A 19,796-nucleotide genomic window follows, 5' to 3' on the forward strand; every position below is an offset into this window, starting at 1 on the left:
AAATCAAGTCGAGGAGACGAATAATCAGATCGGCAGGTTTTGTATTTCATGTTAATTCTGAAGGTTCAGTAAGAAGTCATACATAATATACGTTATTACCGTGTTGGTGGGTCCCCCAAGTCGTATGTAACTTCAGTCGGTAACAATTTAAAACCAGTTTTTTAAGAGTGTGTCGAGTTTATTATTTCTCATTATGCTTCCATTAAAAAAAATATTCCTAGGCTTGACAATTAAACTTGATTTATTAATTAAATTCATCAAGCTACAATAGTTACACACATATTTATGATAGTTACTAAAAACTTAGGGCAGGAAGACGGCAAGTAAATCTCGAAGCAAAAATTTCTCTGGTCAAATTATCACATCTGACAAACTTAATTTTAATACAATCTAAAACATAATGTCACCCTTTTCAAATGAAAATTTACGACATTTTTACATTCTTAATGCTAAATTATGCTGCTTAATCTAAAACTCAGTGGACCAAGGTCAAGTTACGCATGAATTTCGTAAAAGTCGTAAGAAGTCGTTACAGTTAAGTCAGCCGTTAAGTCAGCCCACATAATTCGATGGGCTTACTTCTAAAAATGGTATCATTACTGATAAGACTGTACTATTTGCATATTAATTAAATGAAATTTGAAATTTGAAAATACATAGTAACAATTACGACTTGGAAGTTTGCCACTTTATCAAATAATCGACATCATTTACTCGCCGTACAAAAAATTCTAGGCCAGATGTTACTCCTCGAATTAACGTGAAATGAGAGAAATTGGCAAATTCCTCTGGGCAATTAATTCCCTCAAATCTTCCCGATCCTCCTGAACCATCTAAATTAATGCGTCAGAAGAATATTAAATTTAATAAACCACGTGACAAATAGGAATTGTTCGACGAAGAATTAAAATACCTTAGCGCCGTGGACATAAATGTGTCGAATTGATCCGCACGATAGGAGCGCGTTTCTCGCTCGGTCAAACATCACCAAGCCTTTCCTAAAGTGAAGTGTCGTATTCTGCAAACCTAAATATTTACATATTTACGCATACACCCCAAAATCACAATTCGCAAATTTGTCCGTCATTTTTAAAATGAGCCATTCTCGCACATCTCATACCGCCTCATGCGCCTTGTCTTCGTCTTATGATCAAGCTAAAATTAGTATTTCGCCGGTAATTTGCAAGCAAATTAAGGTGTTATTAAGTAGCGTCAGCTACTTAATCGTTTTGTTTTGAACAAATTGACGAAAAAAATCGTTTTCGTTTTTTTTTCGTCTTGATCGTTTTGTCCGTCCGTCTCTCCGTCCGTAAGCAGGATATCTTCAGAACGAGTCAACATAATCAAACCCCGTTTTCGACATCGTGTTTCTAATTTTTGGTTTTTAAATAGGGTCAATAGGACCACACCTCACCGAGCCAGGGGGTTTGGTCCAAAATTAAATTTAACCTTAATTTTCATGTGGGGTGTCATTTAAAAAAAATTTCACCGGGAATTCAACGATATCAGTATTTTTTAGTTCATGACCTGGACGACGAGGTCAGAGGTCAGAAAACACATGATTGTCATTTAGGTTGTCAATTTAAAGGAAATATTTGACTGCGATTTCAAGGACGTTAATGTTTTTTACCTCATGACCGTTAGGACGAGGTCAAATACGGAGAAACGTTAAAGGAAGCTGGAATCGCTCTGACGCTATACTTATTTACATTCGTTTGGAGAGTTTATTACTTTAAAAAGTTCAACCTTTTTAACAGCCCGACACTTGGGGTGGATCGAGACGCGCGGGAATTAATCATATGTAACAGTCCATCTTAACGGAAACAAAATCCCTTACCTCGCCAACCCGCCATCCCTTCCAACACTGCCGCTACATGCTCCGCACGCATGAAAGACGACATTACGATCTTCCCCATCGATAAGTTCCACTCTCCAAAAGAGTTCAGCATTTCCTTCAAGTGTTCGAAATTCCTTGCACCATGTCCAACCGACATTTTAAACTTGGTCACGGATGGATAGAGATGCACAATTTTGGCGGCAGCTTGTACGTCCCTGGTATCAACGTAAGCGCACACGATACTAATTGTAAGACAAGTTACCCCAGTATGACGTAAATTAAAATTTTGAAACATTTCCCAAATATGGTTCTCATTGTACCCCTTGATCGCGAAATGGGTCAGTTTTGGGAGATGAGCAACATCCAGACAGCTAAGAAGAAAGTTTACCTCACTGTAAACAATCGTAAGGTGGGTAAGGTTCGGGGCAAAGTAGTTGGAAATCTAGATAAGAAATTAGTCAATTGTCAAAAATTGATGAACATGTTAGTATTTAGGGCTGTCAAATACGGATACTTCGAATTCGAAAAAGGAACGTCTAAATACATTTCAATCATTGTAATGGGTGGGTGGTTTATGCATAAGTCTTCTTATCTTTCCCATGTTAAAATTCCCCATCCCTTAATGGTCATGTTGAGTGGGTGGGTGTTGAAGTGTAGAGCTTTTTTATGACGTAATACATGGATGGCCGAAAACTCTTTTTAAAATTTTTATGAACTCGAACAATTCGAAATCTTCGAATTTGGCAGCCCTGCAAGTAATGGATTATGCACACACACAAACACCTGTGCGAGTTTATTGGTTTTATCAGCACCCTGGAAACCATCCAAGGTCAACCGAACTAAAGAATTTGAGCACGTGTTCAGCATTTTTGAAACTGCAGGAGGGTCTGGATAAATTCGCATTCTGTCAAATTCATACTTCAAAATCTTCAGCTTTTTACAGAGGGTGAAATCTGGATAGAAATTTATTCTCGTCTTGACCTCTGCCAGATTGGGGGCAGAATTGAGCAGCCCTTGCACGATCGTACTTGCACCAACCCCCACGTGGCAACCTTTTCTCCAAGGGCTACGAATGATACAGACGAGTGTCTTAAGATTAGGGTAGGATCGAAATTGTGGGGCCTCGTCATCTCCCCATTTTTCAACCAGGATGCCCAATCGATTTCGGAACTTGAACGTGTTCCACCCTTCTCCCAGTTTGGGTAGCACTATTTCTTCGATTTTTATGACAAGTTTGGTCAAAAATTTTGATATTTCAGGGTTTACGGTAACAGGGTCGTTATCTAGGGTGCATGCATAATTTCCGGGTTTAGAACAGCAGGGTCCCTCAAAACAGCGGAGGGAAATACAATTGGCCAGTTTTGGGTGGAATGAGTTCATGCGTTTGGGAATGTGGGACAACCGGAGGCGACCTAGCCGCCCGAGATGCGAGGCGCTGAGGTCTGCCCAAACGGTGCACACGGGGCGGACGGAGTTCTTCAAAGTGGTGAAATCCAGGTGGGAGAAAATATTGTCCAAAATCTAAAACATGGTCAAATAAGTATGTTAAAAAAATATGATGATTTTTTTATTATCCGCGTAATGGAATTATAAAAATATATATTTTAACGAAATATGTTTTATACAGTTTTTGCAATTAGTCCAAAAGTTCCAGGAAAAATTTGAAAAATTAACTACATATTTCTCCATTCGGGGGGAATGGAAGTGAAGTTTTGTTCGTGGGCTTGGTAAGAATTGCCCATTATTTCAAGTTTTAGCATATGTTTAGGTTCATGAGAAATTATGATAAGTGATTTTATGTTATTTTTAATTGTGGCAATTGATTTTATGTAAATAATTAAATTGGCAACGAAAAGGTTAATATTTATAATAATGTAACGATTACTGATTTATTTACACTTTTTGCATACTACATACACATATTTAATGCATGCAATTCTTATTATTATTTGGGCAAATTGATACTTTGGTATTTATAATTATTTATGAGGTAAATTGATACGTGTAGATTTATTTTCTCCGTTTCTTCTCATTTGAGGTAACGTGAGATTTAATTAAACACGCTTGTGCATAACAGCGTTTGCTTTAGCACATAGGTTTTTGGACCCTGTTTTTGGTGGTGGACCATGACCGTTTATATACGGAAGGTCGGACGCGAAAGCAAGTTGCTTACGTGACCTGAGTCGCAGTTATTTCAGTCTTTCCGAGAATTGACTGTCGCATAACTAATATGCATGCATGCATCTTTCTCTTCGCTTTTCATGAACAAAGTTACTACATTTATATTGTCTGCATTGGTGGGTGAAACATAGTGAGAGTATGAAACTGCTGCATAGCGAGTCGAGCAAGTTTCTCGTGTCATCCATCATACACACATATGCATTACATACATAATATTTCTTTGAATTTTACCTACAATGCAAATTCTCAACTTCCTCACATCTTACACTTTTAGTTACATATTTTTAAAGACATTAAACAGCATTAAATATTTTGCCTAACGTCAACCAATGGATTAAAATTCACACAGCCTGTCAATATCTAGACAAAAGTAACAAGTCAAACGTATTAACGAGGTTGTAAAAACATATGAAATAATATGCAACGTGTATCGTGACTCACGACTCGTGAGTGTCACTTTATAACTCTCTATAAGTGTGTCAATATTAGACAACAAGAATATCTAATCTAGCAAACGGCAGCTGCTTGGTAAACTAAATATTTCCCAATTACCAGCGGATTCAGGAGGGTCTTTGTCCACACGGGAAGTTCGAAAAGGTCCGCTCCTTCCATTTTTTTAGTGAACAAACTTTTACGCTGATCAACTTTTCTTCTGAATTGTAAGTTGGTGCAACTATAATTGAAATTTGCTCCGAAGCAAATCATTTAAGCCTGAGTGCATACGTGTCATATGGAACCGCTTATCACAACTGATAACTAAACAAATACCCTTATCATCGGTTAACTTCGCATAAAGCTCAAATGCGGATTATCCATAGAAACTACGCACATCGTATCAAAGATTATCAAACAAGCAAGAAATCCTTTGGTGGTTCTAAAAATTTGCATTTTATTGTTTAACATGAAAACTAAAACATCAAAATACCCACCGTTTATGTCCCGTGAAGTATTCCTTTTTTTGGTGAAGGTCACAATTTACAAGTAATTGGAAACGTTTTCACGCGCAAGCATCTCCTTGATCCTCAAATGGGACAATTTGGCGAAATGGGCAGCGTCTAGACCGCAAACAATCATCTTTAACATGCATAATCATGCCGCCTAAATTTAGATGCCTGCCAACGAGTAATTATGTAAATGACAACGTAATCGTCATCGTTACACCTGTAGTACTTATTATTATAAAAATTCAATATCCTCTCATGCCGACCAAACTAATCATATTTACCAGCCAGCTCTACCCTCAGTTTTTGAAGTTGTGGTTTTATTAATATATAATTTTAAGTAAACCTTTGTCGTTTAAACAGACGGCGCAAAATTACCTCCCTAAAACCACAAAATGCCCCTAATTTCTGAAGTATTTTCAAATCTGTCAGGGACAGGGGCCCCGACGTACCTTTGCCTACCAGCCCCAAATTTATAGTTCCGCTACTGCCGGAGTAATGCGTGTAGCAACTCGTCTGGACTAAGCGTACTTACTCCGCTCAGAGTTGTAGCATGCTCCAAATTATGCGAACGACACATATTGCGGTGGATCGAAGTCAACCGGACAGAATTTCTACGCGCCAAAATCACGTGCCCATTTAATTAACATTGGAGGCGGGCCGAAATTCAAATCAAATCCATCCGGTTGACTTCGATGCACCGCTATAGTAAGATGTTACTCTATATGATCCTATTCTGCCCGATTCTAAGTAAAAGTGAACACTGTTTGGAGTATATGACCTACATACATACTCTGTCCAGTCCTCGGCTTACTACAGATAATTTAAAAGTGAAAATTGAAAAATATATATTTATTTAAGTGTGCGCTGTTTATTATTTCACAACTATTAAGCTTTACAATGCAATTACGAGTATTGTCACATGTAACTTAAAATTATATTCCAGTGTAGAAAAAAATGTTCGAGATATTATTAACACTGAAACAAGCCTAGAAACATATTTAAATATTCTGCATGATTTGTCCAATAACGCTTGGGCAACTAGACTGTAACATATTTTTTCCATTCCAAATCAGAATCTGATCAACAAGGACTTGGACGACCTGGATCAGGTTACCTTTTTGAAGGTGTAGGAAAGAATCGTCGGTTAGATTGTGATCTACTAAAAAACGTACAAAACTAAGAGTTTGAATTTGTAAAAATATAGAATGGAATGTAAAATAGATCTTACCCTTAAGCAATTAACAGTATCTTGCAAGATTAAGTTGAATTAATAATCTTTAAAATTCCGTATAACACATCACACACTTTTGAAATTTTTAAAATGAGAATTGAAATTTCGGAATAAAGGAGGGAAATGTGTAAATGTAGAATAGACTCACAAAGCCTAAGGTGTAAATCAAGGAGGGCGGGTGAATTGCGGCTGGCTTACTCGCAATGGGGTTTTCCTAACTTTAATGGGAGTGGACTCATTTTTAAGGTATTTTGAGATATGGTTTTTGTTAGTAACCTGAAAGGTTAAGATAATAATTAATACTTTCAAGTAAGTTAATTCGTAACCTAATTTTTAATTTTTAAATTTCTTACAATTTAAAATTAAAGTTAACGTTAAAATTAAACTTCTTAAAATTTGATTTTTATTATTATTTTTTAAATTTTTACGTTATTTCAATTTTTATTTTCACGGTCCTGAGGGGGCACCAGCCCCCTAGCCCCACTGGCTACACCGCTAGTACATATTGGTGCGGGTGCAAAAATTCAATTAAATTAAGGATAAATAAGTAAGTGCAGCATCAAATCCATTTTTTTTAATTACTTACTTTTCATTATTAATTTACTTTGGCAATAAATTTTGGCTTTGCACCCAATTTCTGAGTTTCTTACGATAAAAACTTTAACATTGGTCTTGTTGATGCAAAGTCTATACATAAAATTTCAGAAATAATGGTAACCAAGGTTTCCCATCCTCACAATGTCGTGATCCCGTATGCGTCCCATCGAGAAGTGTACATACCGTAAAAACTCAAATAGTGGCCGGGGGCTATTATTTAAAAAAATCGGTGGCTGGGATCCGGCTACTATTTGAGCAAGGCTACTATTTGGGCACGGTCACTATTTATAAATTATGAAAAGACGCACGGCTACTATTAGGAAACAGCTATTGTAATTTTGTTTCCAGAATCAAACTCAAATTAAATTTAAATAGCAGCACCAAATTCTCCCTTAGATTCGTATTAGATGACAATTCTATAGGTTAGGCCTGCTCTAAATTTTAATAATTTCTCCAATGAGCCGAATTTCGTATTCAATTTTGTATAACTGAAATTAAATTGAATTGTGATTTAATTACTTAAATGAGCTGGCCAGAAGATGTCTGGTTGTATTTATTTACATTGGAAATTGACGAACGTCTATAATTAGAATAAGGCTACTATTTGGGCACGGCTACTATTTCAGCAAGGTCACTATTTATAAAATTATGGAAAAAGGCAGGGCTACTATTTGGGCACGGCTACTATTTGAGCAAGGGCTACTATTTGAGTTTTTACGGTATGTATGTACCAAAAACTCTATAAATATACTGTGAATATGTGCCTTTAGTCTGAAAGGGTGCAGAATGTTTAAAGGGACATCCATATATTACGTCATCAAAAATTTTCGATTTAAGCACCCACTACTGACCCAACGTATATATACTTTAAGCGATAGGAAATTTTAACATGGTAAAGATATTTAGGAAGGATTAAATCACCCACCCACTAAAATGATGACGTAATATATACACGTTCCGAAATATATAAATCCACCCTACAAATGTAGAAGGAGCTTAAACTCATTCCCTATAAGAATTTATGAGCATATTTAGAAAAGGTACCGTAAGTACATAGTATATTTTTACACCTCACCGTTGAGAATTCTATGTATGTTTGGGTCGAATTTCTAAGAAATCCTTCTCCACGCATTCCATCATTCTTCACTTTAATCAGACCGTTGTTAACTCTGACTGGAAGGGTGTGAGAGATTCTGCATTAAACCCAGGAATCCATTCTTCCAATATCTCCTACGTTAGTGCGAGTATTTACCAAATAGTTGACAATTCATAAATCATCTCTCTCCTATAAATATTTGATTCCAGTGGGAAATCCACTCCATTTTTTACCCACACGACCAGCCAACTAGAGGGTGTTCCGGAAGTAATGCAACTTTGGTCACATGCACATATAAACTCAACGAATGAATTTTTTAAAGCGAAATTTTGGTCAGAAAGGGACAAAGGTTAAAGCTAATTAAGTTTTGCTTCCAATGGTCCGTACACCCCTTCCGCCAAATTTGGAGACGTTTTTGTTGGGCGCTCACAATTAGTGCTTCGCCACTGTTTTTGGTCACCTTTTTTGAGATTTTTGACCACATGTGTTGAAATAAGTTCAAATTTTTGTCTGAAGTTTTTCGATTACAATATTTTTTCTAGGATAGGAACTAAAATTTTTCAATAGGTCTTGTATTTGGCAAATTTGGGAACGTTTCCCATGTTACCTCTCCCATGTTAATTGCATTTGATCCGTTTTAAGGCGGAGCGTGATACTTTGGCTTATATTTAATTTCCAGTTTTGCATAAATGGTTTTCTTGAAGGTGGGAGAGTTGTACTATGTGCAAATAAAAGCATTTTGATAATCTGAGCAGTAAATCGTCTTGTACAGGACGATCAATTTTGGTTAATTTTAATTACTTCAGGTCAAGGATTTTTTCTGCCCTCCTGCTTGCTACTTTTATTTTACTCTTGACTATATTTATAAGCTTCTAGAACCTTCTAGGATTTGATGTCCAACTTCTAAGCTTTCAAATAATGTATGGTGTTCGGTGAGAACTTCAAGTACTTCAGCGAATTTCGCTCCGACATAACAAATTTCTATCTACACGAAGTTTATTACTTTCGGGTAACCTCAGGAGACACATAGTTGCCGCCCACACGATTGAGAAAGCTTATGTGTGCCCAACTTGTGGGAAGAGTTTCAAGGGATCGGATATTTTGAAATACCATATGGTAAACTAGCGCATAAGCCGGTCTCTTGACGGGCGAGCGACAATTATAAGCTGGAAATGTATGTTGGCAATGGAAGTGGAAGCAAATATTTCGTAATGGAATTAAAGAAAGTCAAGTTTCAAATGGGGCGAAAATTGAAAATAAATTTAATTAAAAAAATTATGTCTTAAGTGTCACTAGAAGCTTTCCAGGGTGACCAGACCAAACAAGATAAGCACCATCCGATATTTTTTTTAAATTTATTTAATTTTGAATTTTCGCCCCATTCGAAACTTGACTTTCTTACTTCCTTTCACTTCTGTTGCCGACAGACATTTCCAGCTTATAATATAGATGGAAAGAAATATTTAAAATGCAATGTTTCACTTTCGATATTTTTGATTAATCTTGATTAATCTTGTCTTAGACGACCCACCAGGAGAAATCCACGCTGCCCGTGCTCACCTGTGAGTCCTGTCCAAGGACGTTTCTCCATTCGTCCAGCCTTTGGAGTCACGTTAGGAGAATTCATAAGAAGGTCACCTACCCATGCAACTCTTGCCATGTGATACTAAAAAGTGCACCCGGTTTAGAATATCACGTGACTTCGAGGCACGGGACACTGAAGGAGCCACCTCAGTCGTGTAACCGATGTGAGTACAAAACTTGGCACAAGTCTCTGCTGACGAGGCACGTGAGAAGGGTTCATGACCGGGTGAGAAGTAAGGAGTGCTATTTTTGTGGGAAGGGGTTTTTCGAGTTTGCTGACTTGGCCCGCCACTCTTCTGTCATGCACACTTTGGAGAAATGAGATCGATGACTTGTCAGCAAACCTGTTCAATTTTTTTCATTCAAAGTTCAGTCATCCCGATTTCTGAGTGAAAATTTTCAGTCATTTCCGCTCAAATTCATTTCATTTAATTCACACTTAATCATTTTGTTTCTTTTCCCTTCATCTGAGTTTATTCCTTACTTCGCCCCATGTATTAAGCATAATATGGTGAAAACTGAAGGGACAGAGTGAAAAATCCTTTCATTCACAGTGACTCATCTGAAATGACGGAATCATCTTTCACTCATTTGCATTCAAAGCATAGGAAATTAATTTTCATTCACTATCATAATCAGTCACATGAATGAAGGTGAACATGTATGTATTCTTGTCAGAAGATGTGCATAGGTTTTGGTAGGCCAATTTATTTTCAAGGATTGTGATGAATTTGCATCATGATCAGGGATTTTATCAGAAATTGTAACAATTTTTATGTATGGGAATGCAAGAAAATAATAAGATCAACTTTAGATTTATGTATGTAAGTATGTATGTGTAAAAGTATTGTGGCATACCTATTATTAATTGGTATTATTATTTGTAAATAAGCCGAAAACTTTCAAGAAATGAAATTCATAATTTTTGATGAACAACAAAATGACTAATGTTAATTAATTTTATGAAATTTTCAAAATTGTCCGCTACAATTAAATCTGCTCTGGTAACATAAATACTACCGAAATGAGAAAATTTGTTAAAATTTGTTAAATAAATTGCGTGCACCAATTTCATTGGCAATTTGACCCCGAATTCAATGGTGGCATCCATTCTACCTTGTCAAAGTCACGAAAGGTCGCAGAAAGAAATGCTAAATTTTGTCCATGTGTCACATACAAATATGCAAAACACTTTCAGGCATTTTTTTGTTTAAATCAACAAGAAGGGCACACACTTTATCCAAAATATTTGATTTAAAATTAAGAATAAAAGTTCTTGATTTCACCTATTCGTTACATGCATTATATTTGTTCTACATACGATAATTACATTTTACATTATTACGCTTAAAACAATATCAATGTAAGGTCTGTAGATGCCTAAAGCGAAATAGGTAAATTCCTTGGTACTGTAAATGCCTTAAAATTGTCCCGAATCTTCTCGTCCATCTACACCAATACCACAAATGAACATTAATCAACCCCTGCACACGAACATGCACGTACAGAAACGGTAACGCACCCAAAGTTGATCCATATAAATATGCCGGATCGAACCGCATGAAATGAGGGCGTCACGAACCCGGTCCGATAAGGCATGAATCAAGCCCCCATTGAAGTGAAGTTCCGTATTTTGCAAACCTATATATTTATTAGGGCTGTTAAATCCGAATACTTCGAAATGGAAAAATCCGAATTTCATTCCGAACATTAATAATTCGGATTTTCCAAGTTTGAAGACTCGCATCCATTCTCGATATAAAGATAAAAATGTGGATTAAAAAAATTGTATGTAATACATTCCGGCTAGATAGTTGCGTTATCATACTCGACATTAAACTCAACTACTCAACTGTTTAGAAACTTCACGTTTTTTTCAGTATATCGACTGAAAAATATGCCAGGAAATATGTATGGTTCCAAAATTTTCAAGAATATAAAAAAACCTCCAAAAAGCTGATACTGCACCTGAATGTGATGCTGCAACTACTTGAGGTCCATCTGACTCGCAAATATCGAAGAAATTAATAATTGCAATAAGTATCTCAAATCCGGCTTTACGACCCGACGAAAATAAATACTAGGAAATCCATATTTGAAAATTTGAACGGATTTGTCAGTGCTAATATTTATCCCATATCAACAAAATTAGGGCATTTTTCAGAAATTTTATTTGGGGGCTGTTCATAGCGTACGTTGTACGAGAGGGGAACATATGGATAATGCTTCAGTAATACTCACAAACGGAAAGGGGAATGAGTTCCGGAAAATCGCCATTTTTGTGCCACATATTTATTTTACCGACGGCCATCATTACCTCGCCATCCCGCCATTCCCTCCAACACAGCCGCTAAGGAGTCCAAGCATCTAATCGCTCCGATTTCGATCTCCCCCTTCGTCAACTTCCATTCCCGAAAAGAGTTAAAAATTCCCCTCAAATGTTCCAAAGTTCCCGGATAACATAGCATTTCCAAACTCAGTAACACATGGGAAGAGCGTCGCGATTTTGGCGGAACCTTGTACATCCTCTGCGGCACAGTGAAAGCACTTGATTTCGAGCTTACTTATGCCATAATGCGGCCGGTGACAATTTTGATACATTCTCCACATAGCGTTGTCACACATTATCCCTTGGATGGAGAAGTGGGAAAGTTTTGGGAGACTAGCAACGTCCAAGAAATCAAACATAATTCCCCCATCCGTTTTGACTGTAAGGTGGGTGACGTTCGGGGCGCTAAAGTTTGGAATCTAGATTAAAAATAAAAAGTAGCGATTTGTTATAAACGGACGAGTCATGGCAGAGGGCGACGCCGACAAATTTTCGGCGGCGGCGGCGCCAGTTTTTGGTGATTTTTCGGCGGCGTCGGCGGCGCGGCGCGGCGTCGCAAAGCTAAGGGTATAGAAAATCAAATTTTTCGCCTGCGGCGACGCGTAAAATGCTACCGGCGTTCGGCGGCGTACGATCGCCGGCGCGGCGGCGTACGATCGGCGGCGTCGACCTCTGAGTCATGGATCCATTTAAACATTTGCAAACACCTGTGCAAGGCTCAAAGTTTTATAGAAACCACTCAAAGTTAACCGAACTACAGAATTTGAGCAAGTATCCATCATTCTTGAAATAGCGGAAGGGTCAGAAAGCGTAATTTTGTGTAGCCCAATACAGTTGAAGGTCAAAATCCGGAGGTTTTTGCACGAGGTGAAGTCCGGGTAGAAATCTATCGTCATATTTACCTCTTCCAGGTTAGGAGCAGAGTTTAGCAGCCCTTGCAGAATGGTGCTTGCACCCCCCGAGATGACGGTTTGAAGGGGGTTATCGTGACTTGTGAAGGTGAGCCCCTTAAGATTTGGGAAGGGTCGAAATTCTGGCGCCCCCAGGACCTCGTCACCCCCCATTTCTCAACCAGCATGCCCAACCGGTCCCGGAAGATGAAGGTGCCCCACATTTCCCCCAGTTTTGGTAGACTTCTTGTGTCAAAGTGTATGATAAGGTGGGTCAAAAGCTTTGGTATTTCGGGCACCACGGTAACAGCGTCGGTGTACCGATAATTCAGTACGCCAGCAGAGCTGCCCGTTAGCTTCGAGTCTGTCTTCAGGTGGAGGGAAATATTCCTGATCAGTTTAGGGTTGAATGAGGTCATATCTTTCAGGTGATTATGTGAAACCCTGAGGCAACACAGACGCCCAAGATGCGAGGCACTTAGGTCGGCCCAAACGGTGCAGACGATTCGGACGGAATTCTTCAAGTCGGCGAAATTCAGATGGGAGAAAATCCTGTTTAAAATCTGAATGAAAAATGTGTAAATGAGGGCGCAGTCGGACTATTTTGCACCCATCTTTGTACGAAAGACCAACTCTTTACAAACAAGATTTATGTATGTAATGCGACCAAAAATTCAGCAAATCTGTGAAACCGATCGATTTCATGAACACACACGGATGTAAATAATTACCCAATTATTGATTTGATATAAACTCTCTAATCTCAGCGGAGGTCAAATTTTGTCATCCATTCTGGGCAATCTTATGCATACAAATTTTTCAGCGAATCTACAGTTAATTGGACGATTAAATAATTTGTAATTTGCACTTACCAGCGGATTCATGAGGGCCTTTGTCCACACCGGGATTTCGCAAAGGTCCTCGTTCTTCTCCATATTTTCGACAATGTTGTGTCCGTCTGTCGAGATAATGTGATTTTTCCTCGCTTGACAGCAGTTTTAAATTATGAAATATGAATTAATTATTGGGTTGGTCAATGTACCAGATTGTAAATGTGGTAAATATTGATTACAGCAAGCTTAGCCATGAACAAGTTTAAGCCTGAGAGAATCAATTGCGTGACAGGTCCATCAATTTATTCAGAATCACTTATCAGTTCAGATAACAAAAAAGATAAAACCTTTATTATTTAGACCCAACCTGGGCAGTCAATTACACAAACCCCAGATATATGCGAATGAAGGATGATTGAATGATTATGTATTTATGTAATATCGTAATTTTCATACTTATGTATCTCAAGCCAGATTTAGATACTGTGTATGCATTGTAATTTGTGATCATTTAACCTGGAGAAAATCATTTCCAACTAGATTCGTCTGCATAAGTTCTTGGTTTTGCATAACATGAGAGTGTTTATGTATTTATTTTCTTGTTTTTATATGTGTCATTTTGCCCCATTTGTTTAAACATGCCGGTTGATGAGTTGGAAGAGAAAGGAGACGGCATGAACGTGACATTGAACTTGATCTTGAGAAGAAGGGGAGTTTTTAGTAGCAGTTAAGTAGTTGAACAGTAAGTAGGTTTTAAGAGTAGCTGCCGAGTAGAAGTAGAATTATAGAGTTGTAATTCGGCAGCATTGTGCAAAATTAATAGTTGTTTAATTAATAAGAAATAAGTTGGTGACAATAAATTGGGGTGTTGCTATTTAATAGAAATCATCCATTTGTTGTTCACATTATTATTACAAAGAGGATTTCGTAGTTCATCTTGCTCATTCTTCTGACGCACAAACATCACGCCAAACAGGGATAAGCTCGCTGCTGGTAGTGGGAGTCGTTATTCCAAACTTGGCTTTCTTACTTGTAATTAAAGAAATATCATTAATCCAGTTTATCAAGTAACCCGCTAGGCGATAATTTCAACTTATCAATGTATCAGTTTATCAATCTATTGTGTACCAGGTCTTGTCGAGACTAAATGCGTACGAAGAATACCTAAGTACTTGGCCCAAATTAACATTATTACACAATCAAAGTAAACACCAACAAAAGGAGAAATCCTACAGCGAAATTGGTAAACCTTTCTCTGCAATTAATCCCCTTAAATTGCCCTTAGTCTCTTCATTCATCTAAAGAAATAAGCAGATGAAGATTAATAAACCTTTATGCTAATTATCCCCTTTTAAACCTAAACAACGCACCGTAATACCCGCCATGGAAATATGTCGCATCGAACCGCATGAAATTAGGGCATCTCGCAATCGATCCGATAATTCGGGCATTCTGCCCACCTTAAAATGAAGGGTCGTATTTTGCAAACCTAGAGAAACACAATTCTTGGATTAATCCGTAATTTTTAATGGAAACAAATACACTCCTACCTCGCCAACCCGCCAACCCTTCTAACACGGCCGATAGACACTCGGGAACCAATACACGTAAATTTCGACCTCACCCTTTGCCAAGCTCCAGTCACGAAAAGAGTTTAGCATTTCCCTCAGACGTTCAAAATTGCTGAGACTACTTATCAGTGTCATTTTAAACTCGGTCACGGAGGGGAAAAGCTTCACGATTTTGGCGGCACCTTGCACGTCCTCGACATCAGAGTGGTGGCATTTTATATCGAACGAAGTTATTCCTTCATGGGACGGGCTGCAGTTTTGAAACATTTTCCAAACAAGATCCTCTCGTACCGCGCAGATCTTCAAATGGGCCAGTTTTGGGAGATGAGCAACGTCCGGACAGCCAAGAAAACGGTTCACGTTGTTGCCATTGAGAATAAGGTGGGTGAGGTTCGGGGCGGAATATTTGGGAATCTAGTAAGTTTAGAAATTTGCGACTGGTTAGTAATTGATTAACGCTATAAATTAAGAATTAGCAGGTACCTGTGCGAGGTTATTAGGTTTATAGTGACCACTCAAGGTCAATTGAACTAAGGAGTTTGAACAGGCCTCCAACATCCGGTAAATTGCGAGACCATCAACACTAATGCTGGGCTTCCAGATACTTTCGTAAATCAAAATCCTTAGCTTTTTACATGGGCTCAAATTTGGGCAGAAATCTGCGTTTATGTCGATTTCTTCCAGGTTGATGGCAGAGTTTAGAAGCTCCTGGAGAATGATATTTGCACCGTTCTGAACTTCACAATCATTTACGTTTCTGTGATAACTTTTAGAGCTGAACTTCCTCAGATTCGTCAGGGCTCGAAACTGTGGCGCTCGGAGGACCTCGTCATTTCCCCCCCATTTCTCAACTATAATGTCCAAGCGGTTCCGGAAGTGGAAATTGCTCCAGAATTTTCCCTTCTTGGGTAGATATTTAACGTCAATTTCAATTGCAAGTTGGGTCAAGAATTTCGATATTTCAGGCATTGCAAGATTCCTGAAATCCTTGTCGAGTTTGCACACACAATTTTGTAATCCACGGCAAAGGGTGTTTTCCCTCGAATGCTTCATTAAAGGGAGGCAAACGTTCCCGGCCAGTTTGGCGTTGAATGAGCTCATGCCTTTCGGAAGGTGGGCAAAGTTTAGGCAAGCCAGCCGCCCGAGATGAAGGGCGCTGATATCGGCCCAAACGAGGCACACGGTCGGACGGAGTTCTTCAAGGTGGTGAAATCCAGATGGGAGAAAATATTGTCCAAAATCTGAAACGAAAAGCACAACAATTGTTAATATGCATGTACCCTTGTATCGGGAATTTTTTTTAACACATTATTTCAACGAACTGCTTTTGTAAGTTGCATTATAACATAATCGACTGTGAGTCGATAGCCTAATGGCTAGAGAGCACGATTGCGAACCAAATGGGCCAGGGTTCGAATCCTGGTGGCAGAGGTTTTACCTTGGGGTCCCCCCACCACATAGTTAGGTAACAACCCATGACAAATGGGAAGTAGAGTACGAGACAAAAAAACACAATCCACTCAAACAACCTGCCCACATCCGCACGCGAGTTTGAGGTCAAAACCATTGGGGACTTGGACTCAGCATTAAAATTAGTTCGGAAATCATGCGCTACATATTTACACCGATTTCCGACTCTCAGCGAGTATGGCCAGGTTATTTTGACTTACCAGCGGATTCATGAAGGCCTTTGTCCACGCCGGGATTTCGACAAGGTCAATGTTCCCCATTTGCCCGACAACGTCGTCTTCTTCTGTAGAGTGCATTGTGTTTGTCTCACACCGCGTAGTGAGTAACGTTTAAATTCAAGATTAATATTTACAAATTTTGTGCTTATAAATTTCCCAATAGAGTGTATGCAAATAAGTACGTGACTCGGCTGTGATAAAAATTTCATACCAACTAAAGTACGTTTTGCAATGAACAAAGTAAGCCTGAGTGTATACATACGTGTCATGCCCAATAAATTTATTCCGAATCGCTTATCAGTTCTGATAACCAAATAATACCCTTATCACGGTAAACTTCGCGTAAAACAAAAATGTGAGACAGAGTGAATCTATATAATTACATACGTACGTACATCTCCAATATGGTCATGCCGTCGAAACGTACAAACGTCAAACCGTAGTTAAATACATGCATATGCGAATATTTATGCTGAAATGAGAAAACCTTTCCAACATTGCGATGACGCCAGCGGTTTCTCTCTGATTGCGACGAAATAACGATAATTAAATAGTTCTTAGATAAAAAATTAAACGTGTTTCAAGATTTTTCATAATGCTAAACTTAAATAAAATTATGGAGGAATCCGTGTCGAGAATTTGTATGTATTTTTACTACAGATAATACTTTATATATTTAATATAATCCTGTCAGGATCGTAACACTTGTAGTAGAATTAGGGAATTCAAATCGCAAAGATTATTGGATGATGGTAAATACAAATACATATGCACGTGTGCTTTTACACATTAGTGATCAGAATAAAGAAAAGAAACTGGCGATTTTTATTCTTTTAATTTTTTTTCGATTTTAAAACTCTTTTGCATGCGTAAGGTAAAACTATGAATACATATTGATGAGTAACACTCTCTCGCTGATGACTAAATAGTGATGATGACAAAATTAAAATTTGGAGAAGTTAAGTATTAAAAACAATGGTGTATTTATCATGGAAGGATATTGGGTGGGAGGCGATTGGCCTGGGAGGTCAATTTCCTCAGGAGGCTATTGGTCGGAGGCTATTACTGGGAGGCCATTGAGGGGCGACTATTGGGGGGAGGGGATTTTCCACAATTCCTTGAGAACCCTTATGAACCTGCTAAATCCATCATCAAGAGGGGGTCTAGTGAACGAAATTGATAAACTCTTCTGTTCAACAAATGTCCCAAAACTGTTCCGAGTCTCCTCATCCATCTTAATTAATAACACAAATGCTAATTTAATAAAAACCCCTGGTACAAGAAATATACTTCAAAATATTCAACAACCCACTTGAATCTCACACATGTCAATATGTCGAATGGATCCGCATAAAATGAATGCATCTCGCACTCGGTCGGATAAGACGAGCTTGAAGCCCCCCTTAAAATGAAGGACCGTATTTTGCAAACCTATTAAAATGGAGTTCGGCAATTTGTTCTTAATTTTAAATTGGTTTTTAGAAAAAAACAGTACCTCGCCAACCCGCCAGCCCTTCCAGCACAGCCGTCAAAGCATCCAAACACACAACCCCGTAAATTACGATCTTACCCTTCGCCAACCTCCAATCACGAAAAGAGTTTAACATTTCTCTTAACAGTTCGAAATTATTGGTAAGACATTTCAATATCATTTCAAACTCAGTCACGGATGGGAAGCATTTCACGATATTGGCGATAGCTTGCACATCCCTGACATCCGAGTGCAGGGGCATTATCTTCAGCGAAGTTATCCCTTCATGAGACCGGTGACAATTTTGAAACATTTTCCAAATATGATCCTCAAAATGGCCCGGAATCTTGAAGTGGGACAATTTTGGCAGATGGACAACATCCAAACAGTCAAAAATCATGTTCACATCGCTTCTATGCATCTCAAGGTGGGTTAGGTTTGGAGCGAAATAATTCGACATCTACATATTTAAATAAGAAATTAAAATTTAGCGCTTCGTTATAAATTAATCAACACCACGTGGTACATATGATTAATGTAAATATGTGGACACACCTGTGTGAGGTTGTTAGCAAAATAGAGACCACGCAACGTCAATTTAACTAAACCTGGGCAGGTGGCCAGCATTCGGGAAATTGCGAAAGGGTCCTCACTCATAGATCGGAGTCCTCCGGGCTTGGAGTACGTACTCCGGCCTCCGGAGGCCGGAGTACGCGACTTTTTCTGGAGGCCGGAGTACGCGGAGGCCGGAGTACGCGTGGCCAGCCGGAGGCCGGAGTACGCGGAGGCTGGAGTACGCATGGCCGGCCGGAGGCCGGAGTACGCGGAGGCCGGAGTACGCAAAATATCCGATCTATGTCCTCACTACTGCTGGGCGTCCAGATTCTATCGTACATTAAAATCTTGAGCTTTTTCCAGGGTGTAAAATCTGGGCAGAAATCTTAATCGGGGAGAAACGATGACGCCCATTGAGTTTAATTTGACCCCTGGGGTTTCAACAGATTCTTTAAATTCGGACAGCCCGTTCCTGGAATAATTCCTTAGGTATGTGGGCACATAAAAAAATCACGTTTGAACGGATCGCCCGGGATTCGGTCTTTGTACAAAACGTTGAAATTTTGGAAAATTTGTAAAGACAAACAAATGACCCCCAGCTCGGGGTCGCACTGCATCTGGCTCATTTCTCTGGAGACAACTTCTGGATACCATAGGCAAATTTTGGTCACCATTTGCCCGCGAAATTCGACAACAATTTTTTCAAGGTTTCAAACATCTAAGGGGTACCCCTTAGGACTTTTGAGGGTGAAAAATTAAAGTATTGAAATGTGCCAATTTCTGTCTGGAATATTATGTAGACCCAAAAAATAGGTGATTCGGGTCGGTGTGACCCATCAAAAACGTTTGGCATGTGCTCCAAATTTGCCAAAAACTGACATTTTTGCCAATTTCTAGGCATATCAAAGCAAAAGTTGAAACTTTTTTCTACTGAAAAACAAGGGTTAGTGGGTACCAATATATGTGCAAAATATGAGCCTTCCCGCGGG

At 38.7% G+C, this 19,796-nt stretch overlaps 2 protein-coding genes and 1 long non-coding RNA gene across 5 annotated transcripts; all 3 read right to left on the minus strand.

The window, feature by feature from the left end:
• Positions 1-225: 225 nt before the first annotated feature.
• LOC110861290 lies at positions 226-4,696 on the minus strand. Of its 2 annotated transcripts, XM_022110394.2 has the most exons (6): positions 4,571-4,696; positions 2,621-3,358; positions 2,158-2,279; positions 1,838-2,079; positions 914-1,026; positions 226-833 (listed from the first exon to the last, which is right to left on the minus strand). In XM_022110394.2, exons 1-6 carry the CDS (start codon positions 4,628-4,630, stop codon positions 756-758), a joined length of 1,353 nt encoding a protein of 450 aa, XP_021966086.2. In that variant the 5' UTR covers positions 4,631-4,696; the 3' UTR covers positions 226-755. The 2 variants fall into 2 exon arrangements, with proteins under 2 accessions (XP_021966086.2, XP_035700439.1); XM_035844546.1 differs by having other exon boundaries at positions 1,838-2,279.
• A 5,975-nt stretch (positions 4,697-10,671) lies between these two features.
• On the minus strand, positions 10,672-13,777 carry LOC110861289. 2 transcript variants are annotated; one of them, XR_004833140.1, is made up of 5 exons: positions 13,562-13,777; positions 12,507-13,252; positions 11,788-12,218; positions 10,993-11,111; positions 10,672-10,919 (listed from the first exon to the last, which is right to left on the minus strand). It is a non-coding gene; the product is annotated as an uncharacterized LOC110861289 (long non-coding RNA). The 2 variants fall into 2 exon arrangements; XR_004833139.1 differs by having other exon boundaries at positions 11,788-13,252.
• Positions 13,778-14,384: 607 nt separating this feature from the next.
• On the minus strand, positions 14,385-18,514 carry LOC110861286. The gene is made up of 6 exons (XM_035844551.1): positions 18,277-18,514; positions 18,105-18,212; positions 15,577-16,334; positions 15,073-15,507; positions 14,893-15,011; positions 14,385-14,820 (listed from the first exon to the last, which is right to left on the minus strand). The coding sequence occupies exons 1-4, from the start codon at positions 18,512-18,514 to the stop codon at positions 15,094-15,096; spliced, it is 1,518 nt and encodes a 505-aa protein (XP_035700444.1). The 3' UTR covers positions 14,385-14,820; positions 14,893-15,011; positions 15,073-15,093.
• Positions 18,515-19,796: the final 1,282 nt, after the last annotated feature.

This window comes from Folsomia candida, unplaced genomic scaffold (genome assembly GCF_002217175.1).
Source record: "Folsomia candida strain VU population unplaced genomic scaffold, ASM221717v1 Fcan01_Sc039, whole genome shotgun sequence".
NCBI lineage: Eukaryota > Metazoa > Arthropoda > Collembola > Entomobryomorpha > Isotomidae > Folsomia > Folsomia candida.

What these genes read in the sequence shown, in the direction of transcription:
- LOC110861290 (XM_035844546.1), bottom strand. Translation starts at nt 4,630, where the DNA reads ATGGAAGGAGCGGACCTTTTCGAACTTCCCGTGTGGACAAAGACCCTC. An exon ending in AGACCCTCCTGAATCCGCTG is followed by an intron (nt 3,359 to 4,570) that starts GTAATTGGGAAA and finishes ACCATGTTTTAG; the next exon opens with ATTTTGGACAATATTTTCTC. An exon ending in AGGGATGGCGGGTTGGCGAG is followed by an intron (nt 1,027 to 1,837) that starts GTAAGGGATTTT and finishes GTAAATATTTAG; the next exon opens with GTTTGCAGAATACGACACTT.
- LOC110861286 (XM_035844551.1), bottom strand. Translation starts at nt 18,514, where the DNA reads ATGCCCCTGCACTCGGATGTCAGGGATGTGCAAGCTATCGCCAATATC. An exon ending in CATTCGACATATTGACATGT is followed by an intron (nt 16,335 to 18,104) that starts GTGAGATTCAAG and finishes TTTTCGTTTCAG; the next exon opens with ATTTTGGACAATATTTTCTC. An exon ending in AACCTAATAACCTCGCACAG is followed by an intron (nt 15,508 to 15,576) that starts GTACCTGCTAAT and finishes TAAACTTACTAG; the next exon opens with ATTCCCAAATATTCCGCCCC.